We start from the raw sequence: 17,927 nt of genomic DNA on the forward strand, positions 1-17,927 counted from the left end.
GCTCCAATCACATTCATTTAGCTGGTTCTGTAGGGTGATTGTGTTAGGAGCCATTTGGTGTAATCCTAGAAATCCATTTGGCTGATCGCCTCGCCCATGCAAACGAGATGAGGAGAGTGTAACCCTCGCTTGAGGTTTTCCCAACCTAAGTTCCTTACTTAAATTCTCACTTGACCCAAAGATTTCAAATTCACCTACGGAGCCAAATGTGTGTGGAAAACAACAACAGTCAGTCAGTCCAGCTGTTACCGTGGTGTATTTATTAATAAAGAAATGTGGCCGATTCTGTTGCCGTAGCTGTCACTGCCGAGTGGGATTGCGGTCCATGACAGGAAGTGACCTATCCGACCCGGATATTTATGTTGTGACAGCTAGCAAGAGATTTCACATTTTATTATTTACCATTTTATTTATTACCAGAGGGTTACAAGAGACAGCGTGTACGCGTGAGTCGGTCAGTGGCCGGCGGCGGGGAAGGCAAATCAGTTGAACAAAGTCGCTTTAAATAATGCAGGCAGAGCGATAGACTTTGATAAACTTGGCCATCCAATAACTAAAGACTTTTTTGGTTTTGTTAGGCTGAGCCGGTGGGGTCTTCATTATTCAACGGCCTTCTCAGTTACAGTAATTTGTGTTATTATAAGGTTATTGAAAGTGAAACAAATGATAAACAATCGCAACACAGAACAATGGAGATTTAGAACGGTACTCCCACAAAATGAAACTTGTCTGATGAAGACAAAGCATCAGGAGTCAAGTTATACGAAATTTCCCAAAAGGCTGGTCCCTATATTGAATATCATCTTTCATTGGTCATACTGATTAACGGCTATGTATTTTAAATCCCAAACAAAGCTTTTTATTACATGTTTTTTATCATAAATTTGAAGCCTGACCACCCTGATTACATCACTGCCGTTATTTTGTTTCAGAAATCAGAATGCTTCCTCCAAAGACACAAAATACATCTGAAAACTGTTATTCCCAGGGCATCTCTCCTTCTGATGAGTAAACATTGTGGGATACTTCACCCTGGCCACATTAAGTATTACATCCAAGGCGAATGTGGTAAAAAACACAAATTAACATTTAACACAGAATTTAATCTGGAGACAAAGGTCTTCTGGTAATTTTATCAAAAGCTTTTATGACTCGTTCACCAACGTTTGGCTCGCTTTCAAAAGAAAGTCTCAGAAATATATTGGATTTTCCTTTTTGAAAGTCTGTTTGCTCAGAGCAGTCTGTTTGCTCACAGCAGTCAGGTTGCGCTCTGAGGTTTGCAAGTGTAGGTAAAATCTCTCTTGAGCTAGAGAGCTCACCCACTTGCAGCCTCACAGCCTCGGGTCTGCAGGCTGCAGTGAACAGCTTTATGCTGCAGGGAAACATGTTCGATGTGTGCTCCTAAATGAGAGAAGAAGTTTTGATGTTCTCAACATTCTCTACGGAGGCCGAGCTCAGTCCCACGTCTTTTACGTGGTTTTGATCTTAAACTACAAGAACTTCACATTAATAGGTGGTTTTCTCCCAGGATACAGTTTAAATGTAGAGGTGTTGCACACTCTTACATGTATGTTTAATACATTTATTCTTTGCTCGCATCTGTGGTCCCACTTTTACTGAGTGATTGAAGCTACTGCTGCTTTGTAGGGCAAATTTTCAACGGCAAATTTTTCCGCTTGGGTCACCATTATTACAAGTTTGTATTACAATTTAGACAAATAGAAAAAAAACATTTAAAATAAATTTATACGAACGCTGGTACAAGTTATTACTTCCATCTCTCTGAAAAAGGCCCTTCTTGAGCTGATTAACATCAGCAGCTGGGCTCTTACATATTTTTGGCACAGGATGCTCCTCAGACCCCAAACAGCCATCCCTCTCCAAGAGAAAGGAAACACGGTTATGTGGTTTACCCGCAATAGAAGCAAATGAGCATTAGCATTTCATGGTCCTTTGAAGAAAATTCCGTTCAGACAAAGATTAACTAGTTAAAATATTGGTAGAATGGCCCGCATTTTATTAAAATGCCAGATGTTTCATTTTAAGATGTTTTTGGGGGGAAAGTAATAGCTGGAGTTCGTAAGCATGGCGCTCAAGATCTTTCTTTAATGTATGGCATTAGGTTAAGGACTGAACAAAGGCACTGAGCTCGATCAATGTGTTTGTTGTGAGGCTAATATCAATACTAGGCTGCAGCTTCTCCGTGTTTTCATCATCAGCGCACGCGCTCGCTAAGGGGACATCGTGACTGCCGTTAAAGCAAAGATTTCACCGCATTCATCAATTTGTCCCCGCTTTCCTTTTCCCCATCGCACGCGGTGACGTGCACAGTCCCACACGTACTACATCACACAAGCAAGCACTCCATCTTCCTACTTCTCCTTCCCCACCTTCTTCATCTTTTCCTCCTCCATTCTATTTTCATCCCGGTCGAACATAAGAGCGCTCATCTGTCCACGGTATGGATTTCCTGTTGAAGCCCAATATCTTTAGTGTCGTTGCCCGGGTGACACGGACGAAGTGTGTGCGCGCGCACGTAATCAGGACGGAGGAAGAGATCGCAGGGGTTGAGTTGAAGGAGGAATGCGCGCATGAGGCCTCGGCCCGCCGCTCATCACATGTATTTCTCCGCTCAGAAGTAAAATATGTGAGGTCACGTGAGACGCAGTGAGCCGTGACAGGGATAGTGACATGGATGAGGTTGAGCCAACAGACCATTCCTGTCACACACCAACGCTCCATCATCAGCAACAGCCAATGGGGTTTCACTGGCGGCTTCCATGTGATTCCCCGCTGCTCTGTAAGTCCCGGCCAAGAGATCCTTTTCCCTGTGAAACACCATCTTCCCCACCCCTTCGCTCTGTCAGTCACTTCAACACAGATTCATTCTATGCGGCCATCATGAGCATTGGGGCTGCTGTGAAATTCAAATAAACCAAAAGCTACACTCATTTGTGTTTGCAAACACAAAAGGCTACCGTCACGACTAATGGAAGCCGGGGATTTCTCATCCGAGAACTTCCATCCCCCACAATGCAGTGCTCGTCTTTCGTGCTGCGTGCTGCATTTCCAGTAGCGGGTGTTACAGAAGGAGGCGAAATCCCACTGAGCTGTATTGTGGTATGCTGAGTCAAGTCGGTCGGTAAGCCGGTGTGCCTTTTGTAGTTTGGAGAAGCAGCCAGCGTTTTAATGCTCTATCGTCCAATAATGTAACAGTTCGGGGGTGTTGTTAGGCCCAAACGCGCAGCGAGTACTGCAAGTCAAAGTTGGACAAGGAAGTCAGTCATTTCTATTCTATCACCTGTTGTTTTGGTCAAAACCTCCATGATTGTCTGAGTGATGCCCAGCTTGTCCTATAACTCACCAAAAGACTTAATGTTACTTTTACTGATAGAAATCATATAAATGAATGGAAGGCCAATGTTGTCTTGAAACTCGTAATCAAAGCATTTCTTTCACGTGGTTTCATCACCCATCTGCTCTATTGTTTGATAATGCAAAACGAGAAGCGTACCTCAACTCCAGCCTCGTAGTCTGATCCGTCAAGCAGGGTGACTTTTACCGGGACCGTCTTTGGCCGTTTGGAGCTTTTCTGAGGGGATTTGGAGGCTTTGCTGGGGGTCTTCTCTGAGCTATCATCCATGTCCCCCTGGTCTTCTGGAACCTTGGAGAGACAGAATCCTTCTTATAAGTGTGTGAACTTCAAAACACCGTAGCTTTTTTTAATGTCTTAATTAAGTCTCAACAGGCATTACATACTTGTCTTCTAAAGCTATTTCAATCCCAAATGTTTGATCATGTGAGGCAATCATCAAATGCATGATGTAGAGGGAGATGCTGAAATGCTAAGTTGCTGGCACAGGTCGGTGGGGCTCGCTGCCTTGCATATCAACCATGCCGGAGGGCCTCTGAGTGATGGGAAGTCCTCAGTAAAATGATCTACAGCTGCTGTGAGTTTAACAGCACTCCCACCTGATAGGTTCTTATGGCGTCACCTTCCATCGGGCTCTTCAGTTCCCCGGCCAAAGCCGTCTCTGTTGTCATGGAGAATGATTGCAGTCCTGCAACCACACACAAACATGTTCAGTCATCATCAACTATTTTCCTGCTCCAAAAATACCCCGTTGAGCATTCGCTGCTGCTATGAGTGCAGTCTATCCATGGATTCCTGATCGGACTCATGAAACACTGGCAAAACCTTCTACTATTTGTACACAGGGTATAAAACCTTCACTCGAAGGAATACTTCACCCAAAGAAAGGATCATTTGTTCATTGATTCTCAACGTGTTACAGCATAACCATATCAAAATGTTCATCCGAAAATTCTCACACAACATAAGACAGGCTTGCATTTCAGATACACGTGAATCTTTGCTTGGACCACACTATTTAAAACAATTTGACCCCGGAAGGACAATATCAGTCCTGCACTAGCATGATTTCTTTTATTAAGAAGTGTTTTGAATGACGAGGTTTAAATGAAAATGGGGTAAGTGATTTATGAACATTTGATCATTTTGTGGTCAAAGTATTCCTTCTAAACGGTCTTCCTGTACTAAGAAAGTCCACAGAACACATACATGCATCGTGAGAACACATGCAACATGTCTTTGCAGCTGACAGCTGCTATGTGCATATCTGCAAGTTTCCTGTACTCCCATTCAGATTGAGTACCTTCTTCACACACATGGTAATTGCACTATGCATGGAGCGATGTTAAAAGAGAGAAAGAGGATGGCTCAGTCAGTGCTGGCACACAGACTCCCGCAGGAGCACTCTGCATGAAGAGTGCTGGCTTCATGACGCTCTCCTCTCACAATAGCAAAGTAGATAGCATAAATTACTTCAGTCAGAGGGGCCCTGCAGCATGGCGCAAGACTGCAGACACACCGAGGTAGAGAATGAGAGAGGTCGGGAGGAGGTGGGGGGAGGTGACGAAATAAGTAGCGGTAAATTAAAGGCAGAGGTTATGAGGAGAGAGACACCAGGGAAAGGAAATAGGAGCGGGAGAGGAAGACTGATGACAGAGCTCTTATAGTATCCGAATGAGCCTTTACATTCTGATGCTCGAGCTGGACTCCTCCCCCTTGGGGATGGTAGAATAGGTGATATTCAGATAAGTTGGCACAGCTAAGAAAAATCAATGATCAGAGAGTCAATCTGAAGCTTTAGTTTGAGAATCGAGCACAGGGTCACAGCTTTAATACCGCTTATATGTCAGCTAAACTTTGTTTTAATATTTATAGGATCTTTGCTTTCTTTAACTATTTTTGAGAGGGAATGGATAGTGAAATGTTCTATGCTTGCTTTCTTTTCTTGCCAAAAGTATAAAGTGACAATAACCAGTATTACCAGTAAGTTTTTCCTTTTCTCAAGTGTATTGTTTATATCGACATGTTTCAGCCTCAAGACAGTAGTATACGCTAAAGGATATAGGAACAATTTTTAGGGAACTCCAGGAAATGTGTCAGCCTAAGGCATTTGTAATATTGTTTAAGCCTACTTAAATAACAACTAATTATATTTAAAATAGCTCAACAGCTATGAAGAGCTTTCAATTTATAGGTAAACCGATTGATATTAACCTACTCTAAATTGTTGATGTAAACATGAGTAAATATCAACTGCTCTAAATAAGTTGCTAATCACAGCAGTGTTTGTAGTATGAACCTAAAATCCTGCTCATATTAAATGTGTGTGTTTTTTAAGTTAAGTTTTTTAATTTTAAAGTTTGGAACACGGCAGCACGTCTCATCTTTCAGGATCTGCATGAGGAAGGTGGATCAAAGAGGCGACCTGTCTGGCACCAGTAAGGCTGCAGATGTCACAGTCACACATTGTGTTCCTCCACAACTTGGAGCCTGGAGGTTGTTTGATTCATCTGATGTATGAGTAATAACACACATTATATCAGAAGATATATTCTCATATTATATGCACCAATATCATTTAGTAATGTTTCAGGTTTAAGTGAGGAAAGTTTTATATATTTTCCAAAACCTGTCTGTCTAATGCAGCTCATGTTTGTGAAATGATGTCAAAGTTAGAAAAGAGAACGTTTAGATGAATGCTTACATGCAGCAGTGCAGAGGCAGAAAAGATGTGAAACCAAACTGTGACGTGAGTATAGACTATATATTGGCTTCCAGTGTTGCATTGAAAATATAATAACCGTAACTTCCTTGAGCCCTACATTTCCTACATTGTTTGGTACCAAGGAACACAATCAAGATGGTTCAAATTCCATGTGCATTATTGTACCTTGACATACAGCCAATCGAGACCTGATGTGAAGCAGGTGTCAGAACAATTTATCAGTGATTAAAAAAAAAACATGAGTAGAATCTTGATAGATCCGTGTCAGAGACCGCGGGGCCCTCTTTGTCCACACACGACAGTGAGGCCGATCAATTCTTTCATTTGGGTCAATTTGTGATTCTATCACTCCTGCTTGACATCAATTCATGTCTGTGCACACCTAATCATCTGTGTGAGGGAGATGATGGAGACTAAGAAGTATGAGCTGCCGCGGCTGCTCACACTCAACATTCAGTCACTGTCATCAAACAGACTCCCGTTATAGGTCTTCCTCCACTAAGTCCTCCGGGTCCTTTTGGTTCTTGAGCTTCAAAGAGCAAACGTTAGGAAGAGTCTTTGTGGGTGCTGCTTTAAAAACAATGTACAGGGCGTCAGACTAGAATTGTGGGGGGGTTGTCCATTTTTTAAGCCTATCATAACACCGTGAAACTGTACAAAATGTTTGAACCTTGGCTTGAGTCATATGACCAAAATAATCCCAGACAGCTTCTTTTCTACCTCTATTTTTAACTGTGAGCGAGTGTGTCTGATGAGATTAAATTCGTTGCATCTGTCCCAAACTACCAATTGCATGAAACATGAAGACACAGAAGTCAATTTGATATTGATAGAAAATCAGCAGCTCATTCTCACTGTTTGAATGAACATTGTTAAAGATTCTGAGAACTCATTTAACTACAGCTAAACGAGATGAAAGAATGATCTATGAGTTTGTCACTATAAGTCATTCCTTTCATGTTTTTACTGTAACGTATTGTTTAGAGCAGCTTTACTGGGGTACGTGACAATGACATAAATACATAATTCCTCTCTAAATCCATGCAGGTTTTTATTTCAGTTACTGTCTGCTCGGGTCGAATATGGAGCTCACAAATGCCCTTAAATTGCAACAAAGCCAACGGGAGATGTTATAAATTAGTCTATTCATGCCCACACAGTCCTCAGCAGAAGGTGTAATTATAACTTGACTGAGTCAGTTGTCGATACTTAAGTCTGAGGATTGTCAGACTACATTGCACCTCACAAGTCACCACTGAGGTAGATCATTTCATTGACAGTCTCAACGTTCATTACATGAACTATCTATCATCTTTCTAAAAAGTCTAGTCTGCTGTGAGTGCTGCCGCAAAAGCTTTGCAGTGTATCAATGGTGTGTGTTTGTAACACGAGTGAAGCCAGGAACTTGACCTTCCGATGCAACACGGCCTAATTGAACAATTGAACAGACATAAGAAACAACATTTATTTCCTTGGTTAACGGCTCAGCCTTTGTCACCATGTTTGTCTTTGACTTGCATAACAAAACCCCCCAGTGCTCACAGTCATTTACTCTTCCTGGGCTCGGTGTCAAAGAACGTGAGAGTGTACAGATGGTCCAAAACTGTGTTAAACAAGAGACATCTGTCAACTTTTTCTCCGTCAATGTTTTGGCCTCCATATTTCAAACATATTTCCTCACATCGCACTTTGTTTCAAATGTTTACTGTCAAAGATGATAAATCCAACGTCTATGATGTGCGGTATCTCCGACATTCAAAAAGAACAGATCGTATCTTCAAACAAAATGAATCGACTTTTGTTTCCATAACAAGTGTTTCCTATTCAAAAGCAACACCGAACATTGCAGGCAACATACAAGATAAGCTGTTTAGCAGATCTGCTAGAGAACATTTTTTAAGATAATACACAGATATGTGCAAGATTAAGCCTGCTTGGAACACATTCGGGTGCACATACACTGCCTCATTGAGTCGCCTCATTAAGGACTCACCTTGCCGTGTAAATATCTCTGCAGATGATTTTCTCTGCTTTCTGCCTTTCAGATTCCGTGCAGATGCACAACAATGATTACTGAGCACCGCTGCTGTCCTGATGCAAGCATGGATCAACTGCATCGTTTTGAAACCAGGGCCACTGAAAAGCCTCTTTGACAAAGGGAAGCAAAATGCACACAATGTGACCCCTCGAAAAACAATCATCGTCTGCAGCAAGGAAGCTCAGATAAATTGTCTGCCAGTAACTGACATGATGGCTGATCAGCTAGTGCAGACTGATGCCCATAATGCACCATCCATCAACATGTTCTGCCCACATGCTGTCTCTAAAACAAAGAGTCTTTTTTTTTCAACGCCACCAAAATCGACGCGTCTCGGGCACAATTATCTGACAGTGTGCTGATAATTGTGCTTGTTGCTAACAGCATCAAATACCTTCATTCCTAAGTATGCATGTGAGGGTGCATGCATGTTTACATGCATTTGTGTGTAGATTTGTATCGTTGAGCGTGATGTTTTGGGGATGAAAGGTTCTCGATGGAGCTGCACTGTTTTGACCTGCCACTGCGCCGGCCTACAGGAAGAAAGGTCTGGTTCTGGTCATAATACTAAAGCTTTGTAAGAAAAGTGGTTTATAATTTTAAAAAATCTAAAAACTCTGACGAAAGTTTAGTGTTTTTTCACCTAATATTTGATCACAGGAAATGTGTATTCTAACTCAGCCTAAATTCGGGTAGAAAACCTGTGCTATTTAATAACGTTCTGTGATTTGAAATAAATCCCTCAGACATTTTGTGTCAGGTTTTATGGCTCCCATCAGCACCTGGGGGAGGTACCTCCCCCTCACCCCTCGCTATATTTTACTTCTTTTAGAACAAAGCAAAGCTTTTAACACACTAGGTGAGACTTGCTCACTTCAATGAGGCCTATTTGAACTCTTCTGTAAGAAAAGCCGAATCCTCTCAAGCATTTCTCACAACATCCCCCAAGAGCTCCTACTGCACTGCATTATTACTGACATTTCCACTTGGAAATAACAGGTTTCTTACAAATCACTGGTTCAGTTTCCACATTGTGCAGGTATAAGTAAAAATACAGATTCAGAGGCTACTTGTACACAATATGGAGACACAGGAACTTGATGGCTATGTAATGTTTTTATAATGTTTGGTCATAATCAGTTAGTGAAATGACAACAATTATTATGTTCAGCCTTTGATTTTTACAGAAAAAGCATTTATAAATTCTATTTTTATCATCAATATTGGCTCATTCAAGCAGTTTCTTTCTTTCAAGTTCAGTGCTAATAGCAAATTATGAAACTTGTAATACTAGTGTTGCGAAGCAAAGTAGTAATATAGTAACTTAAGAAGTAGTAGCAGCAGCAGCAGTCAAATCTCTGGGCTTACTGTGATGTCCAGGCCGTGTTCCTCCTCGGCCAGAATGTCTTTTGAGACGACATCATTCACAAAAATTGACTGCGCATCCTCAAGCTCTTCTCCTGTTAATTAAGATGTTTATCTGTTTGAACATTACAAAGGGACAGTTACTTTCCCTGAAACAAAGAGGGTTTGCTTCATCCAAACCATCTGTCTTATTTTATAGCGTTTGAAGAGAGACTTCTCATCAACAATTAAATATGGATTTAAGTTTCCTTGATATTTTACAGGTTCGCCGCACTAATTGATTCATAGCACCTTTTGGAGGTTGATCCCTTTCCGAGGCGCCCGGAAAGGCACACTGATTTCAATGTGTAAAAATCCCACTAATTGGGGATTATTTGGTTTGTTTTGAGTTTACCACAATTGTGTAGGTCTTGTAGCCACACTAGCTCTAAAAATAGTAGTGCTGGTGGTCTTGTTAGTCCACTACTTGTCTTGGACTATTGGAGGGGTTGTTGCAACATTTATGTTCCAGCCAAAGATTAATCAAACTGATTGTGGTGATCTCTTATTATTTCCTCTGGCGTCAGCATTAGATTTTCCTTTTGTGCAATATCTCTACATCTACTGAATGTATTACCATGAATTAGGGACAAACATCTAAAGCACCCACCACCACAACTACATCAGCATGTCAGCATGCTGACATCGATACCAAACATAGTGATATAACCACACATAGCCACTTGGTAATACAAGATTATTGCTGTTCCTAGGTTGCTCACATTAGTTTTAGAACATTATACAATATAATCAGGGCACTGTAACAAGACTGTAATGATTATCAAAGCTACTAGCAGCGCTTCTGCAGAGCTTTACATTTAGGCCTACTATGTTTCAATCAGGAGAGACGAGTCGGATGAAGAATAGATCGTTGTTCATTATTAACAGATGATATGTGATGAGAAAGTCTTGACAGCGTCTTTGGCGCTCGGACTACGGGGAGATTTATAATTGAGGGCCGTGTGCCCCGAGCAGCAGCGAGATAACCCCCCTGCCCCCCCCGGAGTCCAGACACTGGAGGTGGTAAGGCTGACGAGGATGAGAGAATGATGATTTGATCAAGCTGATGGAACCGCAAAGATAAGGCAGAGCGTCATGAATGTAGTTAGAAAGAGACTGCAGCCAGCAACTTGATTGGCTAACGCTGTAATCGTGTCATTTTGTTATGGGACCGAAGACACCATCTGATCGAGACAGCTGATCTCAAGATTGAGAGACCAAAACAATGACGGCAATGACATCATTAGTAAATATGTATGTCGGAGTGCAAAGCGGATGTATGAGAAATAAACAACAGACGTGGATAAAAGTATTGGCGTCTTAACTCACACCAGAGCTTCATCCGTTATATGCTAAATGACAGGAAGTGAACTGACATACAAAACCCACCCACTGCATTAGCCAATCACACAATATTTCTCTGCGAGCCTTGCTTGTTTATGATGCAGCTTCCTGCAAAGCTCAGCTCTGTAATCAGTGCTTCCTTCTAATGGAACACACAGCCCGTCCATCAATCCTTGCTGGGCAGGGCCTGGGTCTTGGAAACCGGGTACGGGACTGTGGGGGTTGGGGAGGCAGGAGTGGCAAGATGTCCTTGATCAGGGGGAACCACGTCCACACGCTCTCCGAAACCGTTGGCACTCAGCAGTGCTGGAAGCAGATTGCGTAGCACGACGGTTAAGTCTACTGCAAATCATGTCACCCCACAACAGAGATAAATTATACAGTATGGGAACCAATGAGGCTGCAAGTTCGTCCTCCCCAAGAGACAGCGAGCCCAGAGGGAATTGTGCCCCATGCATTGATATAGTACAAGATGTGTCTTGTGAAGGGAAGCGCCTGTACGGCAAGTTAAAATAGTTTCTACACATCTGCCGTTCTATGTTCCCCTTCTTGAGCTGATATGAAAAGACAGATTGTGTGATTTCAAACTGCGTCTTCATTATAGCTTGCAGCTGTGGAAGGTGGAAAACGTGCATATCAAGATTATTAGAGCAGCAAGGGGGTCATTGTAGAGTTAATCCTTACTGATTAAAACTAATCAGGCAGTGAAATCTCTTAAAATTAGCTGTCAGAATGCATCATTTGATTTATGGGAAGAAGATCTTAAATAATAACCAGTTTGCACAAGCAAAAAAGCCAACTTCATTCACTCTACACCACAAAGTAATCACACGTAAGCAGCCAGGAGATCATCACGACTTCAGCTGTATAGAAGAAGAAAGTATCGGAGGTACCAAAATGTACATTCCCCATGCTCCTCATTAATTATGAGGCACACAATACAATACATTAGGTTTGAATAATTAGCTAGAGTAATAAATCCATCAAGCAGTATTCATGTCACGGTGTGGTTTTATTTCCTGTCTTATTTTGTAGTTTTCTGCTTCTTGTCTCCCTGGGTAACTTCACTTCCTGTTCCTTCCTTGTCCTGTCATCGTCTGTGATTGTCTGATTGTTTCCACCTGTGTCCAATCACCTGCACATCTATAGTGTATTTAAGCCGTGTGTGTCTCCTGTCACTTGTCGCGTCATTGTCAATCGTCCTGGATGGTCTCGGTTCCTGTGTGTGTTTTTTTTTGCCCGTTGGCCTTTGCTTTTTTGCCTTTTTGACGATTAAAGTCCTTTCGTTTAAAGTCTGCATTTTGAGTCCTGTCTTCCCCGCATTCGTGGCAATTCATCTATGAAAATGTAGAACTCCCAGATTATTACACTTTATCGTAAGTATTACGCTCAATTCCAGGGCAACAACTTCCTCATATTAACACATTAAAGTGCTCCCATAATGCACACGGAGGATTCCTCCACTTCCCTCTTTGATTTTAGAGTCAAAGAGAAAAAAGAATAACACATATGTCCCCACCACAATGATCGGGAAATGACAGGCACCACATTGTGCTTGCAGCTCAGTTATTTTTTTTATTAATGGAACCAAACAATGGTTAACAAAGAGACATCAGGCATGGTGCCTGTTTAAAATTCAGTTACCACGGGAACACTGGCCTAACATCGTCTGTGTAAGCATATCAAAATAAGATAAAGGAAAATACAAAAAGAAGGCAGAATGGCACGTAGGAATTATTTTGTCTCTTAGATGAAACACAAGGTGTACAATCGCAGGAGGTGTCGCCAAAGAACGTGACAGTTCATGCAGAGGTGGGCGCAGTGAAGTGACCCGGTGGAGACGGCGGTGCTCGGTTGAACAGTTTCAAGAAGAACGTCAGCTAGGTCTGCTCCAAAGTGGTTTCCCAGGGATGTAGAATTATGTTTGTCACCTCGGACTGACTGTAATTATGCACAGTCATTATTTAAGCATGTAAATTGCAGATCCCTTTGTAGAGGGTCATATGTGCCCAGGAATCTAGTCGGACTGTTCAAATCAATATGCGATATTTAATGTACCATATAGCTGTCCAAGTAAAAATCGAGGTGTGTATTCTCTTTTATGAAACAGACCATATGGTCTTCTCCATACTAAAAGTCTATATTAAGGATATTGAATGGATATTATGCAATAATTATTCAGATGTGGGGCTTGTAAATTATGAAAAATCTAGTCACCACATCTGCATATACTTTTATGTCAATTATTCACCTTGTGTGACCTTGAATTTGTTCACTGGGAAAGCATGCGAGTGAAAAATGCAATGTCAACACAGGATCATACATTGTTACAGATACGGTCATTCTTTGGTTGAAGTGTTCCTTTTAAAATAGTTTTCACTAGTTTTAAAAACATCATGCAGGAGAACAGAATCTGCCAACTAATTGTGTTGACCTATTAAGATTTTTTAAGGCTACTTTTTAGTCCATGGTAGGATTATAACAATAGTTTCCAGGATATGGGATGGCTTGCTGAGTCAGGCATTGCATCCTACAACACATCATTCGTGATGATAAGAAGAAGAAGAAGAAGAAGAAGACATTTTTATTGCCAATTATTATTTTACACATACAGGAAATTGTTCTCTGCATTTAACCCGTCCCACACAGTGGGAGCAGTGGGCTGCCGTAAAGGCGCTGGGTAGAAGTTAGGGGGTTAGGTGGCTTGCTCAGGGACACGGTCGCCAGGCACAGTGTATTTAATGTATTATCTTCGACAACCCTTTGAAAGCTTCTCTCACTTCTTAGATGCAGGTTTATCTTGTGGAGATTTGACTGTAAACAGACTGCTGGTCCACAAGAAGACTTGAAATAGGACTCAAAAAAAAATAGGAGAGATTTGCATAAACAAGCAAGCACACTGAATAAACATGCATGTGCACAAATGTGAATCCTGCAGCAGCGCATGTGACCTGACCTTTACCCATCTGACACATGCATCGGTGACATATTCAATAGAGGTGACATGATGATCATAAAGTAATGGAGTCACCGCCCGCAAACACTGTTTGTATATGCCGTATCACCCTGCAAGTGCCTTCTTGTTTTTATCTGAAGAGTTAGCTTGACTGTAGCATTCTTCTTGTCATGGATAAGATCAAATTATTCCGGTGGAAATGTAGCATGTCATTCCATTATTGTATTAACTGCAGTGGGGCTCCTTGAACCACCTTGACAACAGTCTGGAAAACAAGCATCCAACAATTATTCCTGGAGGTGTTTAACGCAACATGCATCCACAGAAAGAGGCTTCGATCTGTGATGTGAACAAGCGAACAGAGGACCACACACTGCTCATGGTTGCACCAATGTAATGCAGGCTTGAAGTGGTGCGCGTGAAATAAAGGAAAATTACTCTGGAAGATAAGCGGAAGGACTGGGCACAGATGGACGGATGGACAGATTTTAAATCTAATTAGTCCCCTCCCTGACTCTGCCTCCAGATATTCCGTCTTGGAGATACTGTAAACTGTGACGTGGATGCAAAAGAGCCACAATGACTGACGGTCTGTGTCGATAGGATGAGGGTGAACAGAAGGATGCATTTCTGATAATTGCAACTTTTACAGTCTTCTGCAGTCAGACTTCTGCAGGCCTGCAGGTGATGAAATAAAACTTGCTGAATGGTGCAGTTATAAACTCTCTTGGACGTTTGTAGAACTGCTGGGTGAGTAATTTGTTTGTGCCCAAAATCTGGGAGTATGCTTCATAGTGTTGTGTTTCTCGCTACGACCACAAAATATATTACTCAATTCCCTTTTTGTTGTGTAGTGTTTTTACTTATTTTTAATCGCGAGTTAACTGGAAAGTGTCATTGACAATCACCCTTTCTGGATCAATTTATCCCCGAAATGACCAATTTCAGGGATCCCATTGTAGATTTTTACACTCTATTTTAAGATGGGAAACTATGCTCGATCAAGGTCAGTTTGTCCACCTTCCTTTAAATAACTCTCATAAATGCAAAGATTGATTTCTAAAGAAACTGATATAATTCTAGTTTGAGATTTGTGAGTTTCCTCACTCTGCAATTCCCACATTTCTCACAAATCCGAAGCGCCCACGCCTGCCCCCTCTGCCACACCCGTGACAACACACTCCGTCCTCAATTAGCGCATTATCTCCAGCATCAGCTGTTAGCCTGTGTAGCGCCACACAGAGAAATCACAACCTTTACACTGCCGTGTGCATATAAAGCTCTCTTAATAACCCGAAGTGGGTTTGAATGTTGGAAAGAAACAGGTCTGATCGGGCGCGATTTCATCCAGCAGACGACAAGAAAAAAAGAAAAAAAACGTGCACCTGCTGACTCTTTCTGCCATACTGGGCCGTGATATGCATGAAGAAAGGATGCCCCGATTAAACCAGCATGCCGTCCATATTGTTCAGATTAACGCTAACGTGGGCAACACTGCCCATCCGTCCACGAGACCCGAGGCACAAAGCGGGGGTCTTTGCACCGGTACGAAGACGCTCCCCGTTCCCTTCCTACAATGTCATCTCCTGACAACCTGGCAAAAAACAATGCAGCATGCACCTGTTCCGCTGCCACTGTAACCGCACAAATCCGAATGCATACCTGTCCCGTCAGGTGCTGTCGGGTCCGGCGGGTCAAAGCCTCTCAAGGCTTTTCAGGACAGAATGTGATGCGATGGGATCGCTGACAAAAAACTGGAAGACGAACGCCGCCGCCGCCGCCGCGCCGCACGCCTTTCCTCTGCCGCGGGAGGTGTCCCGCTTTTTGCAGGCTGGGACAGCAGAAAAGGCTCCAGCCGGCAGGGACGCTTGCGGTTTCGGGAAAGGGGCTAGCGGGAGAGGAGAGGGGCGTTTTCACCGTGAAGAGAGGGAACTCCGAACGTCGTGCGTGTCATCCGCGGAGCGCTGCGCGTGTGCCGCGCCGCGCCTCTCATCGCTCGCCTCAATGATTTTTCGGGGCATCTTTTCTCACCGTGAAGCACAATCGTTCAGGGGCTTTTTGGCTCAGCACGTGTAAAAAAGGGCAGCCTTGTTTCACTGTCAGATGAAAAAGAGATATTGTTTTTTGGAGAAGGGAATGTGAGAGCTTAAGGATGGTTATATCTCATAAAAAAATATCCCTTGAATTACTTGTTTAGCATTAGTAGGAAATATTGTAGTCTATTTGAATTCAACATGAAGAAGGGGGACACCTGCTGAGTTCCCGCTCCAGAGCTTTTGGCACAGCACAATAGACTGATGCTGCCTGTTGGAGCACCCTCAGATGCAATTTATGCACCTGTTCGTTTTTAACAATTCAAATTGGATGTGCGTTATGCATTAATAATGCTCTTGGCGAACTAATAGATATGGTTATTCATTATTTTCAGAACAGGGGATGTTGCATGTGTACAGAGCATAAAGCCAATTGAGGCACATTTATGTTTTGTGATTTTGGGCTCTGCAAAATAAATGAATTGAATTAAATAGTTTTTAGCTGGATTGATTTTTCCCAGATGAGCAAGGAGATGTCAAATCAAACTTATGTCTTGCTTGGATCATACAAATACATCTTGGTAAAGGAATATCATTTGCACTATGTGAGATCTGGCTTTTTATGATTAATATCCTCTATCTGGTTCCATTGTGCTAGAAAAGCAAAAAAGTTATTCACAGGTTCATCAATATTTAACTCACAGCATTGAGTGCATACAGTTATATTGATAAGTGCGTAGAGAGCAGCGTGTTTGATGAAGGGTTAGGTGGGTGATGAATTAGATTGTTGACTCATAAGAATCGTTTTGTGCTGAACGCCCTCTCTGTTCAGTTCAAATGCAAATATGCATATGGGAAATCTATTCCAGTCACGCATCCGCGAGTCTCCTTCAGCTGCTTGCAGGATGCAAAAATTAGCAGCTAAATGACTTCATTGCCATGGAGCGAAGTGTAGCATATCTTTAACCACTGTTTCTGTAATAGTTATCTTAATATTGAACAAACGCCCTATTCAAATCAAATAGGATATAAATAGGACATTTTCTTGTTAATATAAAAGACAAGGTCAAGTAGTCGTAAAGAGATCTCTCCACAGGGTGGCGGTCAGACACCATCGGGACAACCATGAACAATGTAGCATATTCACATGTTTCACCCTCATACCTGCATACAAAGCCTCTTCTGAGGAAGAGGAAAAGAGGAAGAGGAAAGAATGTATTACCAGCAACAAAATGTTCCTTTCAACTTGAAGTCAGACGTCTCAGACTGCAAGATTTTTCAAATGTGTCAGATTCTTGTAAATAAAGTTTAAATAATTTTAAACATATTTCCATCTAACATGAAGTATTTTTAATACATGTATTAGCTCATTTGGAGACTCTCAGCATGCAAAGTTTGAGAATTTAAACTCTTCTTTTTGTGGTATTTAATATATATTTAATAGCATTAAGTATCTACTCAAGTACAATAATCTATTTAACAATGTCACTGTAAAGTGTCCGGTGTATTTACACAAATTATGAAATGATATTGAAAGTTGAGGCAAAGGAAAATCTGACTTCAAAATGATAATTGAAGTTTAGTTTATACAATAAACTTTATAGTAACATAAAAGTAGCATTGTGACACATTTCAGTTACTGAAAATACAACTAATAATGGTAATATCGTATATTAAACACAATGGCTGTTAACATTCTTCCACAAAATGTAGGGTATTTTTCCAAACTGGAAATGGAGATCTTAGCGTTGACGTATCCTAAGCGTTGATGGACTTAAAATACATGTAAATACAATGATAGATTGTGAAGACTTGTATGTTATGTGTAGCTGTGGCACTCATCCGATTCATCTTCCTTTGACATCAGTTATTGGCTGAAGAGTTGGAACATATACAACAGTTTCTACAAATAACTCTCTCTAGGATCTGGGAAGAGCTGACCTTAGATTCTTTGCACCATAAACCTTTTGGAATGAGCTGCCGTCTACTTTGAACCTTTAAGTCAATTTAGAAATCAAGTCAAAAGTTTATTTAATTATCATTGTGTTAAATTA

The 17,927-nt window shown here is 41.6% G+C and overlaps 1 protein-coding gene across 13 annotated transcripts in view; it reads right to left on the minus strand.

The window, feature by feature from the left end:
• The window catches only part of LOC120828992 (band 4.1-like protein 1), a 32,665-nt gene extending 16,827 nt beyond the window's left edge, over positions 1–15,838 (minus strand). For 12 of the 13 annotated variants that reach the window (XM_078083629.1, XM_078083654.1, XM_078083645.1 and 9 more), the window contains exons 1-3: positions 15,503–15,814; positions 3,973–4,061; positions 3,515–3,664 (exon numbers count right to left, since the gene is read on the minus strand). In XM_078083629.1, the coding sequence (XP_077939755.1) occupies positions 3,515–3,664; positions 3,973–4,044 (222 nt within the window). In that variant the 5' untranslated portion in view covers positions 4,045–4,061; positions 15,503–15,814. Of the gene's footprint in view, positions 1–3,514; positions 3,665–3,972; positions 4,062–15,502 lie in introns of all 13 variants that reach the window. The other variant, XM_078083650.1, reaches the window with a different exon arrangement.
• Positions 15,839–17,927: the final 2,089 nt, after the last annotated feature.

This window comes from Gasterosteus aculeatus, chromosome 2, assembly GCF_964276395.1.
Source record: "Gasterosteus aculeatus chromosome 2, fGasAcu3.hap1.1, whole genome shotgun sequence".
NCBI lineage: Eukaryota > Metazoa > Chordata > Actinopteri > Perciformes > Gasterosteidae > Gasterosteus > Gasterosteus aculeatus.